At 40.0% G+C, this 27,594-nt stretch overlaps 1 protein-coding gene across 1 annotated transcript in view; it reads left to right on the forward strand.

Annotated features, from left to right (window-relative positions):
• aven (apoptosis, caspase activation inhibitor) overlaps positions 1-27,594 on the forward strand; it is an 87,825-nt gene that overhangs the window by 59,842 nt on the left and 389 nt on the right. The window contains exons 3-5 of the mRNA XM_060828367.1: positions 15,720-15,790; positions 24,984-25,079; positions 26,646-26,994. Coding sequence (XP_060684350.1) covers positions 15,720-15,790; positions 24,984-25,079; positions 26,646-26,994 — 516 coding nt within the window. The remainder of the gene's footprint in view (positions 1-15,719; positions 15,791-24,983; positions 25,080-26,645; positions 26,995-27,594) is intronic.

The following is a 27,594-nucleotide window of genomic DNA, read 5'->3' on the forward strand; positions in this document are numbered from 1 at the left end:
CAATGACTAATTTGCCTCACACAAATTATAATGTAATTATAATTTTTCTTATATTTTACATTAAACAGAGCTGTATTGTGCTAGTGGGGTAGTACGGTACTGGTATTTTTACAAAGAATTTATGTCAGGTGCAGTAAATTTTTACTTTGCTGATGTCTGAGATTGTTATAGAGCTCAATGAATCCTACTTCAGGGTTACTTCTCAAACGAAGTTAAAAGAGATTCTTAGGCATTCTGTGTGGACTTGTGGTGGCATCACTCAGTCAGAGTCTGTCTTATTGCACAGAGATATAGCCTGTAGTCTTATTTAAAAGAAGTTCACTGTCAGTTCAAATATATAACATTTGGAAGAGGTACAACATCCCTGTTCAAAATAGATAATAAATGCTTGATTTGAATGCATGCTACTTAGTTATTATGGTTGACATCTCTGAATTTCCATGCCTGTCAAGCAGTACCTGGTCAGTTGCAAAGAAGAGCAAGACTTGTATTTATATAGTGCCTTTCAGGACTGCATGAGACCCCAAGACCTCAATTTACAGCCAATTAGGATATTGTTGAATTGTAATAATTTTTGTAAAGTAGGAAATTTGGCAACTATTGCAAATATCAAAGTCCTAGTAGTAGCTATGTGATAACATGTCAAGTTTTTTTTAATGCTGGAATCTTGCATCCATCTAGATGAGACATTCAGACATCTAATTTATCTAATTGAGACATGTAAGATAATCAAAGGGTTAGATAGGTTGAACAATGAGAGCCTTTTTCCTTGAATGGCGATGGCTAGCACGAGGGGACATAGCTTTAAATTGAGGGGTAATAGATATAGGACAGATGTCAGAGGTAGTTTCTTTACTCCGAGTACTCAGGACGTGGAACGCACTGCCTGCAGTATAGTAGATTCGCCAACTTTAAGGGCATTTGAATGGTAATTGGATAGACATATGGATAAGAATGGAATAGTGTAGGTTAGCTAGGCTTCAGATTGGTTCCACAAGTCGGCACAATATCAAGGGCTTGTACTGTGCTGTAATGTTCTATGCTTTATAGAAAGGAAGACAGAGTTTCTCTTTAATTTCTTAACTAAAAGGTGGCACTTCCAATAATGTAGCACTCAGAGGAACATCAGTCTCTGAACACTCCTGAAAGGGATGCAATTCATAAAATTTTATTTTATGAGGTGAGAGTGCTGCCAACTAAGCCATGGTTGATAATTAGTTGGACAACTAACATCAGCAGAAAGAATGTTTGTTTTGACGTACATGTTTAAAGGAAACTACATAGAAGCTTTGCATGAAAATCTGTACAAAACTGTAAGCCGTTTGGAAGAAAAATTCTTTTTGTCCATTATCTGCAGATAAAGCAGAAGTAAGCTATACAACCCATCGAGTTTCAAACCTGCTTTGACATTCCGTGAAACCATGGCTAATCTGATAATTCTCAACTCAGCTTTCCTGCCTTCCTGTGACATTTTTTTGTTTGAATCGTATGACACTTTTTGCACAGTGACGTTGTCACTCCTTGAGTTTGTGAAGCACAAGATAAATGCAGATCATCCTCATGGCTACTTTGGCCACTTCATCAGAAATCTCTGATACTCAACTGGGAGCTTATCCCGTTCATTGATCATTTTTCATGTAAGGAAGAATTTATTGACATCATTTTTAAGATTTGCTAATCTGAAGCTATGTTCTCTCGTTCTCTTTCTACAACTTAAGCAAATTTATAGCCAGATATACATTTTCTGTAGATCCTTTAAGATGGCAGGATAAGTTAATAAGATGGTTATGAAGGCATATAGAACACTAGCCTTCATCAGTTTAGGCATAAATTATAAGAGCAGAGAGGTTATGGTGGAGCTGTATGAAACTTTGGTTAGGCTGCACCTGGAGTACTGATTATCACACTACATGGAAGGATGTGATAGCACCAGAAGTAGTGCAGAGGAGATTCACCAGGATGTTCCCTGTGCTGAAGTATTTTATGAAGAGAGGCTAGATAGGCTTAGGTTGTTTTCTTTAGAGTAGAGAAGGCTGAGGGGGCGCTTGGCTGATGTGTATAAGATTGAGGGATATGGACAGGGTGAGTAGAAAGCAGCTGTTCCTCTTGGCTAAAGGGTCAATAACAAAGGGGTGTAATTTTAAGATTAAGGGCTGGAGGTTTAGGGGGGATTTAAGGAAAATATTTTTCACCCACAAGGAGTTGGGAATCTGGAATGCACTGCCTGGCAGGGCATTGGAGATGGTAAACCAGCCAATCTTTCGACAGTACGTGGATAAACACTCAAAATATCATAACATTCAAGTATATGGACCAAATGCTAGAAAGTGGGATCAGTATATATAGGTCAGTGCAAACTTAATGGGCCGAAGGACCTCTTCTGTGCTCAATGACAGAAGGTGAATATTTAAAATTAAGAGATTAGTTTCCAGGTGATGTTGCTTGTATTTTTGGGAGAAGCTCAATTTCCATCCAAAGCTTTCATGTGGTGCTTGACTTTCTGTCAAAGTTGAATCAGTTTGTATGTCCAAAATGTTCCTAATTTTTATTTCTTCAATCTTCTCGAAGCTTAAATATTTGCAGAGATGTGATGGTATGATTTTCCTAAGTTATTCACTGTGTTCCTTTCCTTTCCAATAGTTAATGGTAGTTCCAAATATATTGAGGCTGAATGATACAGACCACATTTAGGAGATTTAGCCTACGTCTTGGAAGGATCTAAAAAAGGTAGGTAGTGAACATGAGCATATTGTAATTAAGGTGTGGCACTGGAGTTCAGTGACCCACTTCTATGAGGAGGACCCTAGCCTGCTGCCTTCTCTGTTTGGAGACAGTAAGGACTGCAGATGCTGGAAGCTAGAGTCAGCAGATGCGAAGCTGGTAATGCGCAGCAGGTCAGAACAGCATCTGAGGAGCAGGAAAGTCAACATTTCGGGACCTGATGAAGGGTTTTGGCTCAAAACATTGATTTTTCTGCTTTTCGGATGCTGTCCGTCCTGCTATGCTTTTCCAGTTTCACATCTATTGACTCTACCTTCTCTGTTTGTACAAGATATCACGTGTCAATGCTAAACCTGTAGTAGGGAGACTGCTAAGGCATAGTGATGAACATCTATCAATAGTAACAGCTGGCAGGCTACTGCAGGCCTAAAATTCACTTGCATAGCTCATCCCACTATAAATGAAAACTGAGTTTGGGTGGTCACTGCTTTAATTCTTTCACCCTTTGTCACAGAATACATTGAAACGAACAGCCAGTTAAAAATATCTTTGACATGACTGAATGCACGTCATTGCTGAAGATTATAACAGTGAACCATGTCTGTAATAGTCATGGCTTTGTCTGGTAAGCTGCCATTTCTTCCAGCATTATAAACTGAAAAATCTATTTAGGGTTGTTAGAACTATCAGTTGACAGTCATTTGTTCCAAGAGAAATTCCTGTTAGTTATGTTAATATATTTTTTAAAATAATGGCACTGTCTTTATGTGAATTTAAAAACAAAGTGATTTCCATAACATTAAAACGTCTGCTGCTCAAGCATAAAATCATAGATTCCCTAGAGTGTGGAAGTAGGCCATTCAGCCTATTGAGTCCGCACGGACCATCCCAAGAGAGTTCCTCCCAGACCCACCCATCCCTGTACCCCTGCCTTTCCCATGGCTAATCCACTTAGTCTGTACATCCCTAGACATTAAGGACAATTTAGCATGACCAGGAAACCCGGAGGAAAGCCACGCAAACCCAGAGACAACATGCAAAGTCTACACAGAGAGTTGCCCGAGGGTGGAATCAAGGAGCCCTGGCAAAACTTAAATCAGTGGGTCCCAGGGCAAACTCTCCACTGGCTGGAGACTTACCAGGCACACAGCAAGATGATTGTGGTTGTTGGAGGTCTGTCAGCGCCAAGACATCTCTGCAGAAGTTCCTTAGGGTAGTATCCTCGGCCCTACCATCTTCAGCTGCTTCATCAATGATCCACCTTCCATCATAAGGTCAGAAGTGGGGATGTTCAAATGCAACAAGATCTGAACAGTTTCCAAGCTTGAGCTGATGAGTGGTAAGTAACAATCGCACCAGCAAAATGCCTGGCAATGACCATCTCCAATAAGAGACAATCTAATTACCTTCCCTTGGCATTTAATGGTATTACCATTACTGAATCCTTTACTATCGACATCTTGAGGGTTACCATCAGTCAGAAACTCAACTGGATTCACCAAATAAATACAGTGACTACAAGAGAGGTCAGAGACTAGAAATATTGCAGTGAATAAGTGACCTCCTGACTCCCCAAAGCCTTATCTACAATGTACAAAGCAGTAGTGTGATGGCAAACTCTGCATTCGTCTGGATCAATGCACTTTCACTAACATGCAAGAAGCTTGACACCATCAAGGACAAAACAGGCTGCTTCATTGGCATCACTGTGAAGTAGAAACTCCAGGCTAAGTGTGACAAAGCATTTATCAGTCAATGCACAGAAATTACTCTTCTTCCACATAGATAAATTGTTCTGCAGCTTGTGACAAGAAAAAGATAACCTACACACCTACACATGGGGGTGGTTCTGTGGTTAGCACTGCAGCCTCACAGCGCCAGGGACCAGGGTTCGATTCCTTCCTTGGGTGATTGTCTGTGTGGAGTTTGCACATTCTCCCCGTATCTGTTTGTGTTTCTTCCGGGTGCTCCGGTTTCCTCCCACAATCCAAAGATGTGCAGGTCAGGTGAATTGGCCATGCTAAATTGCCCATAGGGTTAGGTGTGTTAGTTAGGGGTAAACATAGGGTGGGGGAATGGTTCTGGGTGGGTTAGCTTCTGGAGGGTCAGTGTGGGTTTGTTGGGCCGAAGGGTGTGTTTTCCATACTGTAGGGAATCTAATCTAATCACACTGAACTAGCAATTTCTGCTACTTCACCATTAACCTTGTAAAAACCCTTAACATCACACTGTGTTTCATGAAGTTGCTTCATTTGTATTTTCATTACCATTTAAACAGTGCAGAAAAATAAGCTCCCACTTAATCTGGTAAAAACCCTTTTTTGAAGTGATTTATATTTCTGCAATTCCAATTAATCTGTCCAACACGGGGAAAAAACACATTTTGTAGTTTCATTCTTCTAGTAAATTATTTTTTGAGATTATTAACATTTTAAATATAACATTATAGAATTGTTATTTTCTTTTCTATCAGAGGAATGGTTAGTAAGTTTGCAGATGCCACCAAATTTGGAGGTGCAGTGGGCAGTGAAGAGGGTTACTTCTTGATCTTGATCAGCTGGGCCAATGAGCTGAGGAGTGGCAGATGGGGTTTAGTTTCAATAAATGCGAGGTGCTGCATTTTGGAAAGGCAAATCATGACAAGACTTATACACTAAATGGTCAGGGCCTGGATAGTGTTGCTGAGCAAAGTGACCTTGGAGTGCAGGTTCATTGTTCCTCAAAAGTAGACTCACAGGTAGATAGGATAGTGAAGAAGGCGTTTGGTATGCTTGCCTTTACTGGTCAGTGCATTGAGTGTTGGAGTTGGGAGGTCATATTATGGCTGTCCAGGTGATTGGTTTGACCACTTTTGGAGTATTGCATGTAATTCTGGTCCCTCTCCTGTAGGAAGGGTGTTGTGAAACTTGAAAGGGCTCAGAAAAGATTGACAAGGATTTTGCCAGGGTTGGAGAATTTGAACTATAGGGCGAGGCTAAATAGGCTGGGGCTGTTTTCCCTGAAATGTAGGAGGCTGCCGGGCGACCTCATAGAGATTTTGAAATCATGCGGGACATGGATAGGATAAATAGACAAGGTTTTTTTCTTTGGGTTGGGAGAGTGCAAAACTAGAGGGCATAGGTTTAAGGTGAGAAGGGAAAGATTTAAAAGGGACCTAAGGGGCAACTTTTTCATGCAGCGGATGGTGCGTGTGTGGAATGAGCTGTCAGAGGAAGTGGTGGAGACTGGTACAATTACAACATTTAAAAGGCATCTGGATGGCTATATGAATAGGAAGCGTCCGGTGGGAAATGGGCCAATATTTATGATATATGGTCAGCATGGATGAGTTGGACCGAAGGATCTGTTTCCGTGCTGTATATCTCTGTGACTCTACCTGTTTTCACTTTGTTAAGCTAACATATTAAGAGATATGGACCAAAGGCAGATGTATGGCATTGAGCCATGAATCAGCCATGATCTCATTGAATGGCATAACAGGCTCAAGGAGTTGAATGGCCTACTCCTGTTCCTATGTTCTTTCACTTAATTCAGTCTTTCCTTTCTTTACTTTGCCTGTCACATTTAGCTTTATATTCACCAATTTCTTCACCAATCCTCGAGCCTTTTTCTTGTCAATCCTTAAATCGTAAGGGGGATATACTGCTAATTGGAGATGTCCCATTGCTCCACAGGTTAAACCATTTTTAACATAATAAGAAAGCATTACTCAGTAAAATCAGGAATGTTATTAAATCCTTGTGCACCATGCAGTGCAATTGTTGATGTACTTTTTAAACTCTGAAGCTGAGCAATCATAACAGGAAATGTGACATGAAATGCCTCAAGAAAGCAGTTTTGCTTAATTAAAAAATGAGGCCGGTTGAACCCTTACTTCTTTAAATGGGATCATTCCTCTTGTGTTTTCTTGTTAGTCACATCATAACAGATTATTTTTAAATAGATATTTTAAATACATGGATACCTGCAGAATCGTCCAACAAAAATGCTAGAATGTTCCTGTATGCTTAATAAAATTATTAAAAAAAGTTTGACCTTTCTGTACAATATGGGTCGAAGAACATTTCTTGCCATGATAAATTATTGCTGTGTGGTTACCATATGTTAAAAGAGAATTTAGATGGATGAAAATTTTGTACATGAGCATTTGTCCTTGGATTTTTTTCAACTGCATTCAATTGCTGTGATTATTAGTTTGAAGAAAAACTAAAGCTTTCATTCTTTGTACAATGGTAGCATGGTTACTAAAAACGTAGCATGCAGGAAGAAAAAAGCCTGTAGTGCAACTGATTTACTCCGCTCTGTGGATGGGTACACTGCACAGCAGCCAGCCAGCTGTCAATGACAGGCATTGTGTTTCTTGAGCATATCATTCTTCTGTGAATGTCCTTGGCATCTCTCAGTATGGAGTAGTGCATAAATAATTAGTACAATGACAGTGTGTTTCAGCATTGCTGTAAATGTGTCCTTGCTCCATTTAAAGTTTAATGTTAAGAAGTATTGCTTGTTCCACATCATCTTTGGAATATGTGAACTGTTTGAATGTGCTCAAGAGCTTTTTAAATGGGTCAGATCAAGTAAAATAATATTGATTTTTGCTGTAACTGTGGTACTAAATCTGGAACTAATAATTAATAGAGGAGAGTAATAACTGATACAGTTCATCTTCATTTCAGAATGTGCATCTGAATTGCATGCTTTTACAAAATCTTTTGGTATGAAACCCATTGTAGTCAACTTTTCTTGATTACTTTGAATTTTGCCTCCCAATTTGCTTGGACTGGTCATCATATCATCTCCAACCTGATAGTCTACTAAGATTCAGTGGACACATTCCACCAATAATAACTGCCCAATCAGTTTCTCTTAGTCATCAGCAAAGGGGTTGTATATAGTACTATCAAGCAAAACTTGCAAAGGACTGACCATACTTGTAGGTGGCACGGTGGCTCAGTGGTTAGCACTGCTGTGTTACAGCGCCAGGGACCCTGGGTTCAATTCAAGTCTTGAGCAACTGTCTGTGTGGAGTATTCATATTTTTCCTGTGTCTGCGTGGGTTTCCTTACACAGTCCAAAGATGTCCAGTTTAGGTGAATTGGCCATGCTAAATTGCTCATAGTGTTCAGGGATGTGTAGGTTAGGTGCATTTGTCAGGAATAAATGTAGAGTAATAGGGTAGGAGAATGGGTCTGGGTGGGTTACTCTTCGGAGGGCATGTTTCCACACTGTAGGGATTCTGTGATACTATGCTCAGTCTGGGTTTCACCAGGCCAACTCGAATCCTGTCCTTATTATAGCCTTGGTCCAAGTGTGCACAAAAGAGCTCAACACGGGCTAAGTCAGGTGAGCGGGATTGCCCTTGACATCAAGGCAGGATTTGACCAAGTATGGCATCCATGAGCCTTTGCAAAACTAGAATTAATGGGAATGAGGAAGAAAACTCTTTGTGAGTTGGAATTGTATCTGGCACAAAGGATTGTGTATAAGTCGATAAAAGTGCATCAGAAAGCTATGTATGACCATAGATTGGGTACCTGACACATTAGTTCATCAGGACAGAAATAATCAAAGTAAATAGCACAGTTGGATCAATTGAAAGTAAGTTGAAAGATCAGTGCTGACTACAGTAACTGTTCAGTCTCACTTACTTTCTCAGCTTTGGTCAGAAAGACATAAAGAAAATAGGTAAGCAATGATGCAGTGCAGAATAAATTATCCCTGACTGATTGCTCGGCCCAGAGAATTTAGATAAGTAGAAGCCAAGAAACTGGAACTCTTTAGCCTTCGAAAGAGGTGAGTGAGAGGGAACATTCATTTATACTTTCTTAAGAAATGGGCATCGCTGGCAAACCAGCACTTGTTACCCATCCTTTGTTGCCCCTTGAACTGAACTTCTTGGTCAATTTAGATGATACTTGCATTGTTGTGATCTGGAGTCACGCGTAGGTCAGACAGGTTATGATAAGAGATATCCTTCCTTCGATGGCATTGGTGAATCAGCTGGGTTGTTAATGACAATTACTGGTCATTTAATGGTCACCACTTCTGAGACCAGCTCTTGATTCCTGATTTTATTAATTGAATTTACATTCCACCAGCTGTCATTGAGAGATTTGAACCTGTGTCATCAGAACATTAGACTCAGCCTGTGAATTATCAGCCCAACGATATTGTCACTCTCCCACCATCTCTCCAAAAGCAAATATGAGTTATAAGAGATCCAACTAAATGATGTTATACAAGAATGTTATACTTGCTTTGTTCGTGGATGTTCAAACAAGTATTATAGGTTAAACTGTTAAAAAAATCTTCAGGCTGATCAGGAAGAAATCCAGATACAGTGATCAATATGGAATAGCCCCAGATAAAGGAACAGAATTGTAAATAATTTGAGAAATAGTTAGATAATATGGCGAGTTCAGAATTGTTTATTCTAGATGGATAAAGTGGTCACTTATATCTATGAGAAAGTGAGGACTGCAGATGCTGGAGATCAGAGCTGAAAAATGTGTTGCTGGAAAAGCACAGCAGGTCAGGCAGCATCCAAGGAGCAGGAGAATCGACGTTTCGGGCATAAGCCCTTCTTCAAGAATCTTCTCCTGCTCCTTGGATGCTGCTTGACCTGCTGTGCTTTTCCAGCAACACATTTTTCAGTTCACTTATATCTATGTCAGTTTTGTGATATTAAAGTAATTTTCCAATCATTTGCATATTTTAGATTATACAGCTGTTGTTTTCATTAAATGCACCATGATAAGTTTATTTCAAGCACATTTGTTTTCACCAAAAGATTCTTCAATATCAGTTCCCAGAACTTTAAGGAAAATTCTAATTTTTTGTCAAATAGTCTGTTGTTTATATTGAATCATGTTGTGTTATGATTTCAGTTTTAACTAGAAACTTGCTTACAATTAGATGTGCTGATTGCAAGGCACCACCAGTTATAAACTCAGTCTCACTGAAGTAGCAATTTGCATGTCTGGGCCTGGGTAGTGAGTATTACAGTAGAAGTGGTGGTGTGATATTTAATAGCACTCATAATCTAGAGGCCCTGACTGATGTTGTTAGGGTATGGGTTCAAATCCAGCATAGCAGCTGGTGGCATTTAAATTATCATATCTGGAATTGAAAGCTAACCGTAGTGAAATTTGTAGTTATCATCAATTTGCTCATCAAGATTGTTAAAGACCTTTAAGGGTAGACATCTTATTCCCTTGCCTGTGACTTCCCTTTCATGTGACTTCAGACCCAGAGTTGTATAATTAGTTGAATTGCAGGTGGGCATCAAATGCTGGCCTTGCCAACAAGCACCACATACTTTGCATGAATACATTTAAAGAAAATGTACTATGGGCTAACATGACTGTGCTCTTTGTCTGAACTCAAAAGATGTGACCAGCGGTGTATCTGAACTGGGCCCACTGCTTTTGTCATTTATATAAATTATTTGGATGTGAACATAGGGAGGTATGGTTAGTAAGTATAGGAGATGGGAGGCCATTTTATCTCTCCACTCTGCCTTTATTCATGATGAAGGGCTTTTGCTCGAGGCGTCGATTTTCCTGTTCCTCGGATTCTGCCTGAACTGCTGTGCTTTTCCAGCACCACTCTAATCTGGGCATGTCAGAAAGTCAAGGTCACAGTGATCATGGGGGTTCAGTATGCAGGTGGACTGGGTGAACAATGTTGCCGATTGATCCAAAGATAGGGAATTCGTGGAATGCGTGCAGGATGGCTTTTTGGAGCAGCTTGTGATGGAGCTCACAAGGGAGTAGGCTATTCTGAACTTAGTGCTATGTAATGAGCCAGACTTTATAAAAGATCTTAAAGTAAGGGAACACTTAGAAGGCAGCAATCATAATATGGTAGAGTTCAGTTTGAAAGAGAGAAGGCAAAAGCAGGTGTAATGGTGTTATAGTTAAATAATGGTAATTACAGGGGCATGGGAGAGGAACTGACGAAAATCGACTGGAAGCAGAGCCTAGCGGGGAAGACAGTAGAGCACAATGGCAGGAGTTTCTAGGTGTAATTGAGGACACAGTAAAGGGGTTTGTCCTAAAGAAAAGAAGGATTATCCGGACGGGGGATTAGACCGCCGTTAGACAAAGGAGGTCAGGAAATGTATCAAAGAAAAAGAGACAGCCTATAAAGTAGCCAAGAGAACTGGGAGATCAGAAGATTGGGAAGACTACAAAAACAAACAGAAGACAACCTAGAGAGAAATCTGGAAGGAGGGGATCAAATATGAAGGCAGGCTAGCCAGTAATATTAGAAATGATAGTAAAAGTTTGTTTCAATACATAAGAAAGAAATGAGAGGCAAAGGTAGACATTAGGCCACTCCAAATTCATGCAGGAAGGCTAGTACTAGGAGATAAGGAAATGGCTGAATAACTTAATAAGTACTTTGTGTCAGTCTTCACAGTGGAAGGCATGAGTAATATCCCAACAATTAAGGAGAGTCGGGGGCAGAGTTGAGTATGATAGCCATTACAAAAGAGAAAGTGCTAGAAGAGCTAAAAAGTCTAAACATTGATAAATCTCCTGGCCCCGATGGGCTACATCCTTGAGTTCTGAGGGAGGTGGCTGAGGAAATAGCAGAGACATTGGTTGTGATCTTTCAAAAGTTTCTGAAGTCAGGGAAAGTCCCAGATGATTGGAAAATAGCTTTTGTAACCTCCTTGTTCAAGAAGGAATCGAGACAAAAGTTGGAAAATTATAGGTCGATTAGCCTAACCTTGGTTGTTGGTAAAATTCTAGAATCCTTTGTTGAGGATGAGATTTTTAAATGCTTGGAAGTGCGGGGTCAGATTAGAACAAGTCAGCATGGATTTAGTAAGGGGAGGTCGTGCCTCACAAACCTGTTTGAATTATTTGAGGAGGTAACAAGTAGGTTAGACTAGGGAAACCCAGTGGATGTTATCTGTTTGGATTTCCAAAAGACCTTTGATAAAGGCCCATAAGCGTTCGAGGTGAGCTACTGGCATGAATTGAGGATTGGCTGTCTGACAGGAGGCAGAGGGATGGATAAAGGTTCTTTTTTGGAATGGCAGCTAGTGACAAGTGGTGTCCCGCAGGGTTTAGTGTTGGGGCTACAGCTGGTCACCTTATATATTAATGATCTGGATGAAGGGACTAGGAGCATTCTGGTGAAGTTTGCCAATGATACAAAGTTAGGTGGACAGACAGATAGTACTGAGGAGGTGGGGAGGTTGCAGAAAGATTTAGACAGTTTAGGAGAGTGGTCCGGGAAATGGCTGATGAAATTCAATGTGAGCAAATGTGACGTCTTGCACTTTGGAAACAACTTCCTAGCATCCACCCTTTCTAAACAAAACTTGTAAGTTTCTATTAGATCTCCCCTCAACCTTCTAAACTCTAATGAATACAATCCTGAGACATTCATTGAATGTTAGACCTACTATTCCAGGGATCATCTGTGTGAATCTCCGTTGGACATGCTCCAGTACCAGTATGTCCTTCCTGAGGTTTGGGGCCCAAACTTGGACACAGTATTCTAAATGGGACTTAACTAGAGCTTGATAAGTCTCAGAAGCACATCGCTGCTTTTATATTCCAATCCTCTTGAGATAAATGACAACATTACATTTGCTTTCCTAACCATGGACTCAACCTGCAAGTTAACCTCTAGAGAATCCTGGACGGGCACTCCCAGATCTCTTTGTCCTTTAGCTTTATGAATTTTTATGAATCTTTATGATGGAGAGACTAGGACCCGTGGGCACAGCCTTAGAATTAGAGGGGGACAATTTAGAATGGAAATGAGGAGACATTTCTTCAGCCAGAGAGTGGTGTGCCTATGGAATTCATTGCCGCGGAGCACAGTGGAGGCCGGTGCGTTAAATGTCTTCAAGGCAGAGATCGACAAATTCTTGATCTCGCAAGGAATTAAGGGCTATGGGGAGAGTGAGGGTAAGTGGAGTTGGAATGCCCATCAGCCATAATTAAATGGCGGAGTGGACTCGATGGACCGAATGGCCTTACTTCCACTCCTATATCTTATGGTCTAAAAGTTTGCACTGTAGAAACAGTGCTCCCAATTCATGTTAGAACATAGAACAGTACAGCGTAGAATAGGCCCTTCGGCCCTTGATGTTACGCCGACCTGTGAACTATTCTCAGCCCGTTCCCTATGCTATCCCAAAATCAACCATGTGCTTATCTAAGGATGGTTTAAATCTCCCTAATGTGGCTGAGTTGACTACCTTAGCAGGTAGGGCATTCCACGCCCTTACCACTCTCTGCATAAAGAACTTGCCCCTGACATCAGTCTTAAATCTATCACCCCTCAATTTGAAGTTATGCTCCCTTGTACAAGCCGACGTCATCATCCCAGGAAAAAGTCTTTCTCTGTGTACCCTATCTAATCCTCTGATCATCTTGTATGTATCTATCAAATCCCCCCTTAGCCGCCTTCTTTCCAATGAGAAAAGACCCAAGTCTCTCAGCCTTTCCTCATAAGACCTTCCCTCCTGACCAGGCAACAACCTGGTAAATCTCCTCTGTACCTTTTCCAATGCTTCCACATTCTTTCAGTAATGGGGCCACCAGAACTGTACACAATATTCCAAGTGTGGCTGCACCAGCGTTTTGTATTGTTGCAGCATGTTATAGTGAATTTGTAATAATGAAATGTGTGTTGTAGCAGAATGATCTGTATATGCCTAGCTGGCTTAGAAATTTAAGTGCCACATCATTTGTGATTCTATGACCTGAGCTATCAGCAAAATAGAGCAACTTGACCTTTGTGAAAGAAAATAGACTGGCAATACTGACTTACCTGTTTGCACATTGTCCACAGTTAAAAATCAGTTTGTTTTTATATATATTGGTGTTGTTTAGATTCTTGGATAGTGGTATTTGCAAGCCAGCTTCTGATATTTAAACTGCTAAATCTGCCTTCCTTGCCCTGGCATTATAGTGGTGGAACCAGCTTATCACCAATCTGCAAAGCTGCTTCTGAGATAAAGAACTGTACTTAGCATTGTAAATGCCAAAAGCTGGTGCACAGACAGCAGACTCTGAGAATCATTTCAGACAGCGCCAGAAGAAAACTCTGCAGTGAAAACAGGATGTCTGGTTGAAACATTCTGTGAATAAGCTATACTCAATAGCAAGAACTTGGAGAACAGAAATCATTTAAATTGTATATCAGGATGCTTGCTGTTTTTTTCGTAGAATCCCGACAGTGCAAAAACAGGCCCTTCAGCCCGACAAGCCCGTACAACCCTCTTAAGAGTAACCCACCCCTACCCTATTATCCATCCCGACTAATCCACCCAGTCTACACATCCCTGAACACTATCGGCAATTTAGCACGGCCAATTCATCTGACCTGCACATTGTTGGATTGTGGAAGGAAACCAGAGCACCTGGAGGAAACACACACAGACAAGGGGAGAATGTGCAAACTCCACCCGACGGTTACCCAAGGCTGGTCCCTGGCTCTGTGAGGCAGCAGTGCTAACCACTGAGCCACTGTGCCGCCCCATCTCTTGTTCTTCTCTCCAAAGGAATTACATCGATGCAAATGAGAAGAATGACTATTAATCACTTTTAAATATACATTCAGTTCGCATTTCACCTTTGATGTGGTTTCAGTGAAACTTAGACTCTTAAGTAGTGTTAATACGTTCTGCTATTCCATAAGCTCATGTTGATTCTGTTTGTGTTGTTAATATCTCAAAATTTGATGCATGTTTAAACATTACTGTCTAACATATGGAAATAATAAATGGCACAACAAAAAAAAAGTTTAATTCTAATAAACTCACTTGGCAAACACAGATTTAAACTGGTATCCTGCCATTTAATAATGAGTTTAATGATGATTCAGTCTACATGATAATTTAATACTGTTCATATTTTGGCAGAGCACGCAGACCAATGAAAGGAATAATTAATATGATCATCTTAATTTTTTAAGCTGAGGACACATATATAGCTGAAAGTGAACTCAACATTATTATCAGTAATTTAGATCATGGGTTCCAGCCAAATTCAAACAACAGACTAGAACACATAAATCTAGGCTGATATTTCAGTTCAATTTTGAGAATTCTGCACTATCAGCAGTTTGCTGTCTTTTGGAGAGGAATGATAAACCAGGATCCTGCCTGACCTCTGGTTTCCTTCCACAATCATGCAAATCAAAGTGGGTATTTTCCCATTATCCTGGCTAACATTTACCCCTCATTCAACTGTACTTGATTGACTTTTCTAATCATTTATTGGACCTAGGTATGGATAACTTGGCTCTGTGACTTCTCTATAAACTTAGAACAGTGATTACATTTCAAGAGAACATCATCAGCTGAGAAGCACTTCGGCACATCTTAAGGATGTGAAAAGTGCTGGACAACATGCCGGGTTTTTTTTTGTTATGTTTCTGCATTTTGAACCTCATCAGTTAGCTAGGCAGCTGGTTTGTAATGCAAAGTTATAACAACAGTGTGCATTCAATTCCCGCACTGGCTGAGATTAACATAAATGATTTTCCTTCTTAACCTCTCCCTTACCTGTGACATGGTGACCCTCAGGTTAAACCGGCACTCTCTAATAAGAGAGCTGTCTTATGGTGCTCTGGGACTATGGTAATATAACCTTTTTTAAAAATTTCTAATAGTGTTATGTGAGATCAGTAATTCTGTTACTCTTATGCTGAAAAGCAAAAATAGTTGGACAAACTCGTGTTTGCATGCAGTGTTTAAAGTCAAAGACTTGAATTTCTATAGTGCCTTACACAACCTCAGGATGTCTCAAAAGTACTTATATCCAGTAAGTTATTTCTGAAATGTAGTCATTGTATGAAGGAAACATTCTGCCTAACAAGTTCTCATAAGCAACAATGTGATCGTTTTGAACAATGTTGAAATAACTATTTTGCCATTGTCATAATAATGTTTTTACAAATGGAAAGGTAGCTATGCATTTGTCAGACTTCAGTGCAAATAAATTTCATTTTGTGTTTCAAACCAGGTGATTCATTTGCACAGTTTCGCTTTGCTGAGGAAAAAGAGTGGGAAGTAGAGGGGACTTCCAGTAAACAGGTAAGTTTTTGCAACTTGCCCAGTTGAATTTTTATAGTGTAGATCTTTAGCCTTCTAGACATTGTGACATCATAGACAAGGGAAATCCCTGTGACAAATTTTGCAAGTGCACTGCAATTTAGAAATATCCTAAATACCATTTCCTGTCAATGTTCATTTGTCTTATACAAATGCAGACAATTTTCATAGAATGTGATATTTATTATCCCTCTACTTGCCTTGACTCAAGTCACAGTTAGGCCTGACTGGGATATTTTCCAGATTCAAATTATGAACTAGTCTTCTAATTTGGCAAAATCAAATTGCAAAACAGAAATTTGAAAATATAAATCTGTTGAGTTGTTACCAAACAAAAAGGTAGAAATGCAAAAGTGATTTTTCTCAGTTTTTGCTGCAAACGTTTCGTTCCCTGGCTAGGGAACATCATCAGTGCTATTGGAGCCTCCTGTGAAGCGCTGCTTTGATGTTTCTTCCGGTATTTATAGTGGTTTGTTCTTGCCGTTTCCGGGTGTCAGTTTCAGCTGTAGTGGTTTGTATATGGGGTCCAGGTCTATGTGTCTGTTAATGGAGTTTGTGGATGAATGCCATGCCTCTAGGAATTCCGTGGCTGTTCTCTGTCTGGCTTGTCCTATGATGGTAGTGTTTTCCCAGTCAAATTCATGTTCCTGGTTGTCTGAGTGTATGGCTACTAGGGATAGCTGGTCGTGTCGTTTTGTGGCTAGCTGATGTTCATGGATGCGGATTGTTAGCTGTCTTCCTGTTTGTCCTATATATACACCAGAACTGCGAAAAGAGGAAGAGGAACACCTATACAAGGTATTCGCCAAAAACGGATACCCACGCAACTTTATCACCAGATGCCTAAGAGGTAGACCACGGAACGAGGACATGCCACAACCAAAAGGACTAGCCACACTACCATACGTCAGGAGCGTCTCAGAACTGACAGCCAGACTACTGCGACCCTTAGGACTCATAACAGCACACAAACCAACTTCCACACTCAGACAACAAATCACTAGAACAAAGGACCCAATAGCCAGCACGAGCCAAACTAACGTAGTTTACAAAATACCATGCAAGGACTGCACAAAACACTATATAGGACAAACAGGAAGACAGCTAACAATCCGCATCCATGAACATCAGCTAGCCACAAAACGACACGACCAGCTATCCCTAGTAGCCATACACTCAGACAACCAGGAACATGAATTTGACTGGGAAAACATTACCATCATAGGACAAGCCAGACAGAGAACAGCCAGGGAATTCCTAGAGGCATGGCATTCATCCACAAACTCCATTAACAGACACATAGACCTGGACCCCATATACAAACCACTACAGCTGAAACTGACACCCGGAAACAGCAAGAACATCCATCAACAGACACATCGACCTGGACCCCACATACAAACTACTACAGCTGAAACTGACACCCGGAAGCGGCAAGAACAAACCACTATAAATACCGGAAGAAACATCAAAGCAGCGCTTCACAGGAGGCTCCAATAGCACTGATGATGTTCCCTAGCCAGGGAACGAAACGTTTGCAGCAAAAACTTCCAGCTCGGCGAACAGAACCACAACAACGGACACCCGAGCTACAAATCTTCAACCAGACTTTTGATTTTTCTCACTTTTCCCAGTATAGCATGTAACTAATTTCTGTAAATTTGACTTAATGCTGTGGCACAAAACAATATGGGTTTGGTCTGCACATGCTGTAGTGTAGAAATATTGGTGTAGAGGAGTCTTTATGGTACTCCAGTAGCTCAACTGTTCAAATTGTGGACAATTGAAATTTACTTAGAGTCTCTTAGCATGGATACAGACCCTTTGGACCAACTTCTCTGCACAGACCAGCCATCCAATCCTGACTTAGTCCTATTTGCCAGCATTTGGCCCATTTTCCTACAAACTATTCCTGTTCATATACCCGTCCCAATGCCTTTTATGTGTTGTAATTGTACCAGCCTCTCCACCATGTCCTCTGGCAGCTTGTTCCATACACGCACCATTTTGTACATGAGAAAGTTACCCCTTAGTTCCTTTTCAAATCTTTCCCCTCTCAATTAAACCTATGCCCTCTCGTTTCGGACTCACCCACCTAAGGAAAAAGACTTGGCTATTTACCCTATCTGTGCCTCTTATGATTTTGTAAACCTCAATAAGGTCACCCCTCAGTCTCCAACACGCCAACCTATTCTCCCTAAAGTTCAAGCCCTCCAGTCCCGGCAACATCCTTGTAAATATTTTCTATTTACCCTGTTAAGTTTAGCAACATCCTTCCTATAGAAGGATGACCAGAATTGTACATAATATGGTATGTACATAAAGTGGCATCACCAATGTCCTATATAATGCATATGACATCCCAACTCCTATACTAATTGTTCAGACCAATGACGACAAGTGTGCCAAATGCACTATTCATCATTTTGTCTACCTGTGACTCCACTTTCAAGGAACTATGCAGCTGCACCTCTCGGTCTCTTTGTTCAGCAGCATTCCCCATTTACTGTATAAGTCCTGTCCTGGTTTGCTTTACCCAAATGCAACACCTCTCATTTACCTAAATTAAAATCCATCTGCCACTCCTAGGCCCATTGGTCTATCTGAGCAAGGTCTCGTTGTACTCTGAGATAATCCTCTTCACTGTCCACTAAACCACCTATTTTAGTGTCATCTGCAAACTAACTAGCAATAACTCCTATATTAACATCCAAATCCTTTTTATAAATGACGAAAAACAGTGGACCCAGCACCAATCCCTGTGGCACACCGCTAGTCACAGGCCTTCAGTCCGAAAAGCAACCCTCTACCACCACCCTTTGTCTCCTGCCTTCAAACCAATTTTGTATCCAATTGGTTAGCTTCCCCTGGATCCCATGGGATCTAACCTTACTAACCTGTCTATCATCTGCAACCTTGTCAAATGTTTTGCTAAAGTCCATATATATACAGCATCTGCAACTCTGCCTTCATCAAACTTCTGTGTCACCTCTTCCAAAAAGTCATTCAAGTTAGTGAGATATGATTTCCCATGCAGAAAGCCACACTGACTCCCCGTAATCAGCCCTTACCTTTCCAATTGCATGTAAACTCTGTCCCTCAGAATTCACTCCAACAACTTACCCACTACTCACTTCAGGCTGGTCAGTAGTTCCCTGGCTTTACTTTTCATAAATAATGGCACCATATCAACACCTCTGACACCTCACCCGTTCTGTTGATGATAAAAATATCTCAGCAAGTGGCCCAGCAGTCTCTTCCCATCCTTCGCACAAAGTTCTGGGAAACACCTGATCAGGTCGTGGGGATTTATCTACTTCTATACATGTTAGGACCTCCAGCCCCTCTCCTTCTATAATATGAATTCTTTGTTTAAATAATAAAATCAATCTGCTGTCAAGAGGCTCTGAAGAGAAGAACGTTTGATGTTGGCAGAAATTTTCTGTAACCATGGCTCTGTGTACAGCTGTTTCATTAATATGAAGTAATACAGCATTTTTAAAATGAACTTTTTCACCATTTTGTCCACCCCCTCTCCTCTCTTTGAAGACTTTGGGCATATTCTGGCTTCATCAGTATTAGTTATGTCTACCAAGAGACCTTGAAATCTAGAAATGCATGTTCATAGCTCCTTGAAAGTAGAGTCGCATGTAGATAGGATAGTGAAGAAGGCGTTTGATTTGCTTTCCTTTATTGGGCAGAGTATTGAGTACGGGAGTTGGGAGGTCATGTTGTGGCTGTACAGGACATTGGTTAGGCAACTTTTGGAATACTGCGTGCAATTCTGGTCTCCTTCCTGTTGGAAGGATGTTGTGAAACTTGAAATGGTTCAGAAAAGATTTTCAAGCATGTTGCCAGGGTTGGAGGATTTGAGCTATAGGAGGAGGTTGATTAGGCTGGGGCTGTTTTCCCTGGAGTGTCTGATGCTGATGGGAGACCTTGTAGAGGTATATAAAATCATGAGGGCCATGGATAGGATAAATAGACAAGGTATTTTCCCTGGGGTGTAGGAGTCCAGAACTAGAGGGCATAGGGCTTATGGTGAGAGGGGAAAGATGAAAGAGACTTAAGGGACAACTTTTTCACACAAAGGGTGGTGCATGTGTAGAATGGGCTACCAGAGGAAGAGGTGGAGGCTGGTACAATTGCAACATTTAAAAGGCATTGGATGGCTATGGGAGCTGGCAGGTGGGACTAGATTGGGTTCGATATCTGGTTGGCATGGATGATTTGGACCGAAGGGTCTGTTTCTGTGCTGTACATCTCTATGACTCTATGGCATTCACTCTCAGCTCACCTCACCACTAGAGTTCAGCTGTTTTGTTCATGGACTAAAACAGTAATGAGGTCAGGCACTATGTAATCTTATTGCTGAATAAGTGCTGTTTGATTGCACTGTCACTGACATCTTTCATCACCTTATTAATGATAGAGAGTACACTGATGGGTACAATCGATCAAGCTGGATTTGTCCTTTTGTTGTGAACAAGCCATAGCTGGGTAATTTTCTACATGACAGCATAGATGTTGCAACTATACTGATGTAGCATGACTAGGGGAATAGCTAATTATGGAGTACAAGTTGGCTGTGTCCCTAGTCTTTCCGGAGTTTGAATCTGATCCATTGGCTATAAGATCATTTAGCCATTTATACACCATATATTGTTTGGCATACAAGTAGTCCTGTCCTGTGTTATAGCTGCACCAGGATGGCACCTCAGTTTTAGCTCCATTCATTGTTATCCTTACTTGGTGGTGAAGTGAGGGCTATCCTGGGCCATGAGTTCCTGAATTGAAGTTGACTACACTTGTGTTTCTGCTGATGGCCCACTGTCTCTTGTGGATGCCCAGTTTTGAGTTGTTAGGTCTATTCAAAACCTATCCTGTTTAGCATGATGATAGCACTATATGACATGATGTTGGGTATGTGGGGACAGATCTTCATGGCCACTCCTACCAATACTATCATGGACAGCTGTATTTGCATTAGGCGGATTGATGAAGATGAATCAAGTATGTTTTCCATTCTGAATGGTTCTTCATCGCTGTTGCAGAGTCTGCCTGTCAGCTATCTCCTTTAGGACCCAGGCAGCTGAGTCAGTAGTGGTGCTATGCCATTTTTGATTATGGAAAATGTAGTCCCCCATTGAGATTGCATTTTGTGCCCTTGCCAACCTCATTATTGCTTCCAGGTGAAGTTCAACATGGAAGAACATTGATTTATCAGCTCAGAGAGAAGGGTGGTAGGTGATAATCAGCAGGAAGTTTCCTTGCCTATGTTTCAACTGAGGCCATGAGCATAGCCTCTTAAACTAGTGTTGTGTATTCCTAAGGCACCAATATCCTGAGTCTGTGTCACTTCTGATGGATCTGTCTTATTGTTGAGACAGGACATAGTCAAGATGGTGGTGTCTGGGATGTTTTCAGAAAGGTATGATTTTATAAATATGATTATTGTCAGGCTTATTTTTGACTAGTATGTGGGACAGCTCTCCCAATTTTGGCATATGCCGTAGATATTTGGAGAATCATAACCTAATCAAGTGCAATCAACATGACTTCATGAAAGGGAAATCATGTCTGACTTTTTTTTAAAAGAGTTTTCTGAGGATGTTTCATCCAGACTGGATAAAGGGGAACCAAAGGACTTGCAGAAATTGGTCAACAAGGCATCTCAGAAAAGCCTATGTCATAAGATAAGAGCCCATGGTGTTGGAGGTCATATATTGACTTGGATAGAAAATTGGCTAGTGGGCAGAAAACAGAGAATGGGGATAAAGACTTTCTTTGTCAGTTTGGTGACCTGTTACCACCTGATTCCACAGGAATCCACACCGGGACCGGAATTGTTTACAACACATAAAAATGACTTGGAGGAAAGAATTGAATGTACTGTAGCCAAATTGCAGACAACACAAAGATCGGTGGAAAAACAAGTTGCAAGAGGGGTATGACCAACCTCAGAAGAAAGGGGTACCAATTTAGACTCAGATGAAAAGGAATTGGTTCTCTAAGAGGGTTGAGATTCTTTGGGCAGTGAGAAAGGAGCTGTTTAATCTGTGCACCTCTTTAGTAAAAAAAAACTATCAACCTTCCCATTAGGTTTCATCATACCCAATTCAGGCCAACAAGATCAGTCAGTTTGGCCACAATCACCATTTTAAAAATTGCTGTGATATTTAAAGGGACTTTGCATATGTTAGCACTTGTTTGGAGCTCTGTTGCAGCCATTGTTGCTTCAGAGCTTACCAGCTTAAAATTTGGGAAGCCCTGCCTTCAAAGGTACACTGGAGGATTAATTTTTTTTAATCTTATTGTGGAGATCCATATTAAAACTATGAACTGCTGCTGGCCACCTCCTAATTACTTGCCCTCGTACACTTTTCTGGCATCCTTCAACTTGTGTCTGAATCAGCCAGCCTTGCTAGCACCTGTATGTGCTGTCTCATGGGCTACAAATGGTGCCCACAGGGTTTACCATTTTGTCCTCCTGAGGCCAGTGTCTAAGATAGCGCAGTCCTAATGCAAGTTTCATTAAGCTAACGATCCATCAGGATCATGCCCTAATTCGGACATGATACACTTGTGGATCCAACGGTTTCTTATGCTATTCTTGTTTGATTGCTTGGCATCTCTTCGGTTGTTAGAATTTGGAGAATAACAAATTAAGAAAAAAAGTCAATTTCCTGTCAAACCTTGATGACAAGCAATTAGAGATCCAACCTGCTCCTTTTACCATTAAAGTTAACTATAAAAACATTGAAATAAAAATACTGCTGTTTATTCTGAAACATTAATTTAAAGCAAATGTATTCTTTAATTAAAAGCTAATCATTGGACAAACACAACTGACTTTTTTTTAAGATTGACAGCTATTCAGGTAAAAAATGAGGTCTGCAGATGCTGGAGATCACAGTTGAAAATCTGTTGCTGGTTAAGGCACAGCAGGTTAGGCAGCATCCAAGGAATAGGAAATTCGACGTTTCGGGCATAAGACCTTCATCAGGAATGAGAAGAGTGTGCCAAGCACACTCTTCTCATTCCTGATGAAGGGCTTATGCCTGAAACGTCGAATTTCCTATTCCTTGGATGCTGCCTAACCTGCTGTGCTTTAACCAGCTATTCAGGTAAACTATGTCACTGATGTTCAACTTTTCTGTTAAGGATATACAGGATGCAGATGTTTGCAAATTGATAAACTTTATATTGGGACTAAAAAAATTAACAAATGTGTGCCTGTACAGAGTGTTGCAGAAGTATATATGTGTGCTGCAGACTTGTGCTCAAGTCTTGAAAGCTTGAGTAAATATTAAGGAGTTCAGATACTTCCCTGTGTAGCCTAATGTGTCGTGTAAATTAAACCTTTGAGCTACAGAGTCATTGTTTACAGAATGATGCCACAGAATCAGTCAGTCCTATTCCTCTCATTTGTACGTAGCCTTAAAAGTTTTTAATACATATCGCATAATGGTTTTGCAGCACTCCTTACAACTGGAAAATAATAATAAATATTGCAACTGAGAGTCACAAAATGTCAAAATTTACTTTCAAACTGATAAATGTTATGGCAAGTTAAGAACAAGCAAGAAACAGGAGAAAATCCTATTCTATAAACAGACCTGTAGTGTTATTTACTATTCCGTTACCTTCCAGCCTAGTTTGTCTGTTGTCTTCTGAAGATTGATAACCCATGCTGGGATATGTAGGCTTTGTATCAAAACCATACCTTGAACTAGACAACTCTGGGTTCAGAACTCACTGTCAGTTGATACCTATGTATGCATTTCCAAAGAGATCCATTAAATCTTCAGGAATTGGGGTTTGTGCTCCCTGTTTTGCTAAATGGTGGGTTCAGTTATATGGTCTTGAATACTGTTTTAGCTGAGAGCAAACAAAGTCTATATTTCAGTACTTCCTGAGGTGAACAGCTTAGTGCCAAATCACATGTTGTATTTATCCACAGAATCCTTTTCAGGAACATATTGTTTTGTCGCATACAAGTTGAGAAGGGGTAAACCAGCTTCCCTGATTTCAATCTACTCAGTTGGTCATAACAAAGGACTAACTTCCTTTTGCACAAGTCTATACTTTTTTCTAATAAAATTGGAAGATAGATTTTCTTTCACTATAAAAATAAGGCCCTCATGAGTGAAAACACTTCCTTAGCTGCTAACCCCAAGCTAAATAATAAAGATATGGCATTAAGCACATGACCTTTGTGTAGTTTTGTGGGTCCACACATACATATTAATGTGCATAAAAGGTAAGAGGGGATAATGTCCCACAGGAAGGGAGGGAAAAACGAATACAAGTCAGGGTTCTTTGACTATTTGAACCTGACACTACAGGTTTGTTGTTTGGAGGTCATCAGCAGTAGTGATTATTTTGGTTATCCTTTAAGTTCTCGATTCCTGATGCTTCTTTCTAGTCAGTAATACCCAATTAGGTGTTCTTTTCTTGAGAAGCCTGTATTCTTGTTTAGCTTATATTCCATATTACCATTTCCCCCTGTCTGCTAAAGAACTCCTTGCGATACATATTGGTTATATTTTCTGAGTGTGCTGAGGTAGTGGTGTTCCAGGCTTGATAATTGCAGGTAATATTTCATCTTCATTATTGAAGATTCTCATAGTAGTGTAAATTAGTGATGAGGATTTTTCATGCATCTCATGAAACCTGACTGATTTCATCGTCCTTGGCAAAAGTGTTAACTTTAGCTCAGACTGTAATACAGTCAGTTTCATCAAACTTGGCCAACGATTTGGATCAGATGGAATGGAGACCTCATGCAGTGGGAATGAGTAAGACGTTTTGAATTTAGCTTTCAATAGATTCTCAAACTGATACACACGTCATATAGAATCCAGTCTGATAACGGCTATACAGTGTATATGTTTGCTACTAGTAACCTTATGTTGTGTCAGTGACAATTGGGGGTGCTGGGAATTGCGTCATCCCTGATGTTTTAAATGGCTGCAGGCATCTTTGAGTGAAAAAATGCTGGGCTATGTCTTAATACAATATAATTCAACCATTATTTGTTAATTTTAAATATACTGTATTATACTGCTCTTCTTATAAATTTAATTTCTATTCAGACAATCCATTGGAAATATTGTAATAGATATCTCCTCCCTGTTTAATTCCTTGTGCACCAATGTCTTGTGTTTTTCAGCTATCACCTATGTTTGTGGACTGTCAGTCTCTAGCTCAATCCCTTCAGGAACTCCCCCTCCACCTTAGACTCAATGTGGATGCTGAGTTGGTACAGGTAGGGTTCCTTTATTAAATTCATCTACAAAACAGAAAGGTTGACTGAGAATTTTGTTTGTAGCCAGATTTCAAATATTTAAGTCAGTTGCTTAGAAATGTTTAAGAGCTGTGATTAATGTCCTCCTCAGGATTCCCTCCCACAGGCAATGAAACTGAAATCAGAGACTCAACTGTATGATAGATAGAACTTACATTCCATTGCTTTGTGGGCTTCAAGAGGTGCACGTTGTATTCAATTGCTTAGTTAGTTTTATGGAACTTTACCACACTCTGCTGAATTACTGTGAATATCCATTTGGCTTACAAAGATCATGATCTCTGCTGTTGTTTATCAAGTAACGTAAGGTTGAATAGTTTGTACCTTTAGTTTATGGCAGAATTTGTAATGGATTGAACTAAATAACTAGAGAATCATCAAATGTACCTGCACAGAAAACACTACTAACTTAGTTCTATTTCCTCTGTTCTTTCCCCAAAGCTTACAAAATCCAGTTTTCTGACCGTGATCTAGCGTGGTGGAAACAGTCAGTTGTCACTTTCACATTTTATTATTTTCTTTTCCCTCATATCACCTCTGGTGCTTTCATTGATTTAAAATAATTTGTGTTCACTGGTTACTGACCTTTCTTTGATTGATTGATTACAAACTGTTTTATCTGTTTACTCAAATATTATTACTCTGGAACAGACAAGGTTAACAAGGACAGAACTGTTCAAAGAGAATGTTCCAGCCTTTCTGGTTTTTCCACATAACCAAAGTCCTACTTCATTGGCATCCTTCCTGAAGTGCGGTGCAGAATTAGCCACATAACTCTAGTTCAAATCTAGACAGTCTCTTATAAAAATCTAGCATAAACTTGCTTTTATATTCTAAGCATCTATTCAAAATGTCAAGAATCTCGTAAGCCACCACTTGTCATGGTAAATTCAAAAGATATGTGTATGTGCATTCCCCAAGTATCTCTCTCTCTATCATATTATCCTCATCCTGCATAATTTTACTACTTTACAACTGTCCTGTTACTTCCTGGGATGTACTTACGGTGTACATTAGTCTTAACTTACAGGTTCATTCAATTGTGTATTACCAGTGAAGCCAGTTTATATTTTATATGATTTGCTTTTAACAAATATGTGTGGACTTTTATTAACCCCTATTTTTTCAAGTGCCAATTAATTTTGTCTCATATTATTATCTCAAAGTCAACCCACAAACAATGCCTATAGTTATGTTTATTCTTGAATGAGGTTGTAAACATTTCCAATACACTACCCATTGTGTGAGGAAGATTGGAAGATGGTAGTAACAGCCTCCATATCACCACCTTTTACTTTTCTCAGTAGTCTAGGTTGTCTCCCATCTGGCCCAAGTATTTCTGGGTGCTGCTAAAATTTTAAGTATGTCCTCCTTTATTGAAGAAAGAAATTTGTGTATATATAAAGTCAAAATATTTAAAAGCTTGACATATTACAGTCATCAAACATAAATTTTTAAAAAAATATTTTCTACAAGCAAAATTCCTTAAACAAATTCAGTCTTTTTTTTTGTATCCTTTAAATATAGATCACTGTTCCTTCTGAGCTACCACAAGTGAGACTGAAGGGTTTGCAAGATGGCCCAAGTAAATTTAGAGCACCGGCTGCAACTCCATTGGGAGCTGTTAATGCCATGCCACGAAATGCAGTGGCTGAAGATTCAGCCCAAACTACCTTCAATGTCATTCTCAACCCTGCAACACAAATACCTAAGAGTGCTCCTTCTGCATCTCAGCAAGCACCAGATAAGCTAGACGAAGAGCTGGATATTTTACTTCAGTTAGGAACGCCTGCCAGTAAAAGTAATGATGATTTCCTGAACAAAGCTCAAAATGCAGAAGTTCTTTGTGATGCCACATCAGTTACAACTTCAACCGGTAAGTAAAAGCTTTTTATTAATTAAAATTATGGAAATAATTGATGTTTACCTTTTACTTAAATAGCATGTTTATGTCTAATTCAGCATGTTTTCCATAGCACTCATCAGGATACAAAATTGTATTAGCTAATTGAATATAACAAAGACTAAATATATAATTGCTGTAGATAATTACTGCAATTTCTCATTATCCAAGGGGAATATGAGCACAAACCTTCCGCAGATAGCAAAGAAACATAGATACTGCTCCAGTGTAATGATCATGTGATCAGCCCAGCCAAGTTAGTGGGGACAAAATGAAAACTGGGGTGTGGGGCTAATCTCACGAATCCACAGGTAGTGAATGAGCAGATAACAAGGACTGACTGTAGTCATGGTTACCACCTTGTGAAGTTCGAATTAATTCCTCCTGACATAAAAGAGGCTACATTTAAAATTGGAGAAACAGCATCTACTTTTGTGCATAATTTTACCACTTTACAACTGTCCTGTTACTCCTGGGATGTACTTATGGTGTACATTAGTCTCAACTTAGTTGGTTCAATTGTGTATTACCAGTGAAGCCAGTTTATATTTTATATGTGGACTTATTGGTACT

Source organism: Hemiscyllium ocellatum, chromosome 8 (assembly GCF_020745735.1).
Source record: "Hemiscyllium ocellatum isolate sHemOce1 chromosome 8, sHemOce1.pat.X.cur, whole genome shotgun sequence".
NCBI classification, from domain to species: domain Eukaryota; kingdom Metazoa; phylum Chordata; class Chondrichthyes; order Orectolobiformes; family Hemiscylliidae; genus Hemiscyllium; species Hemiscyllium ocellatum.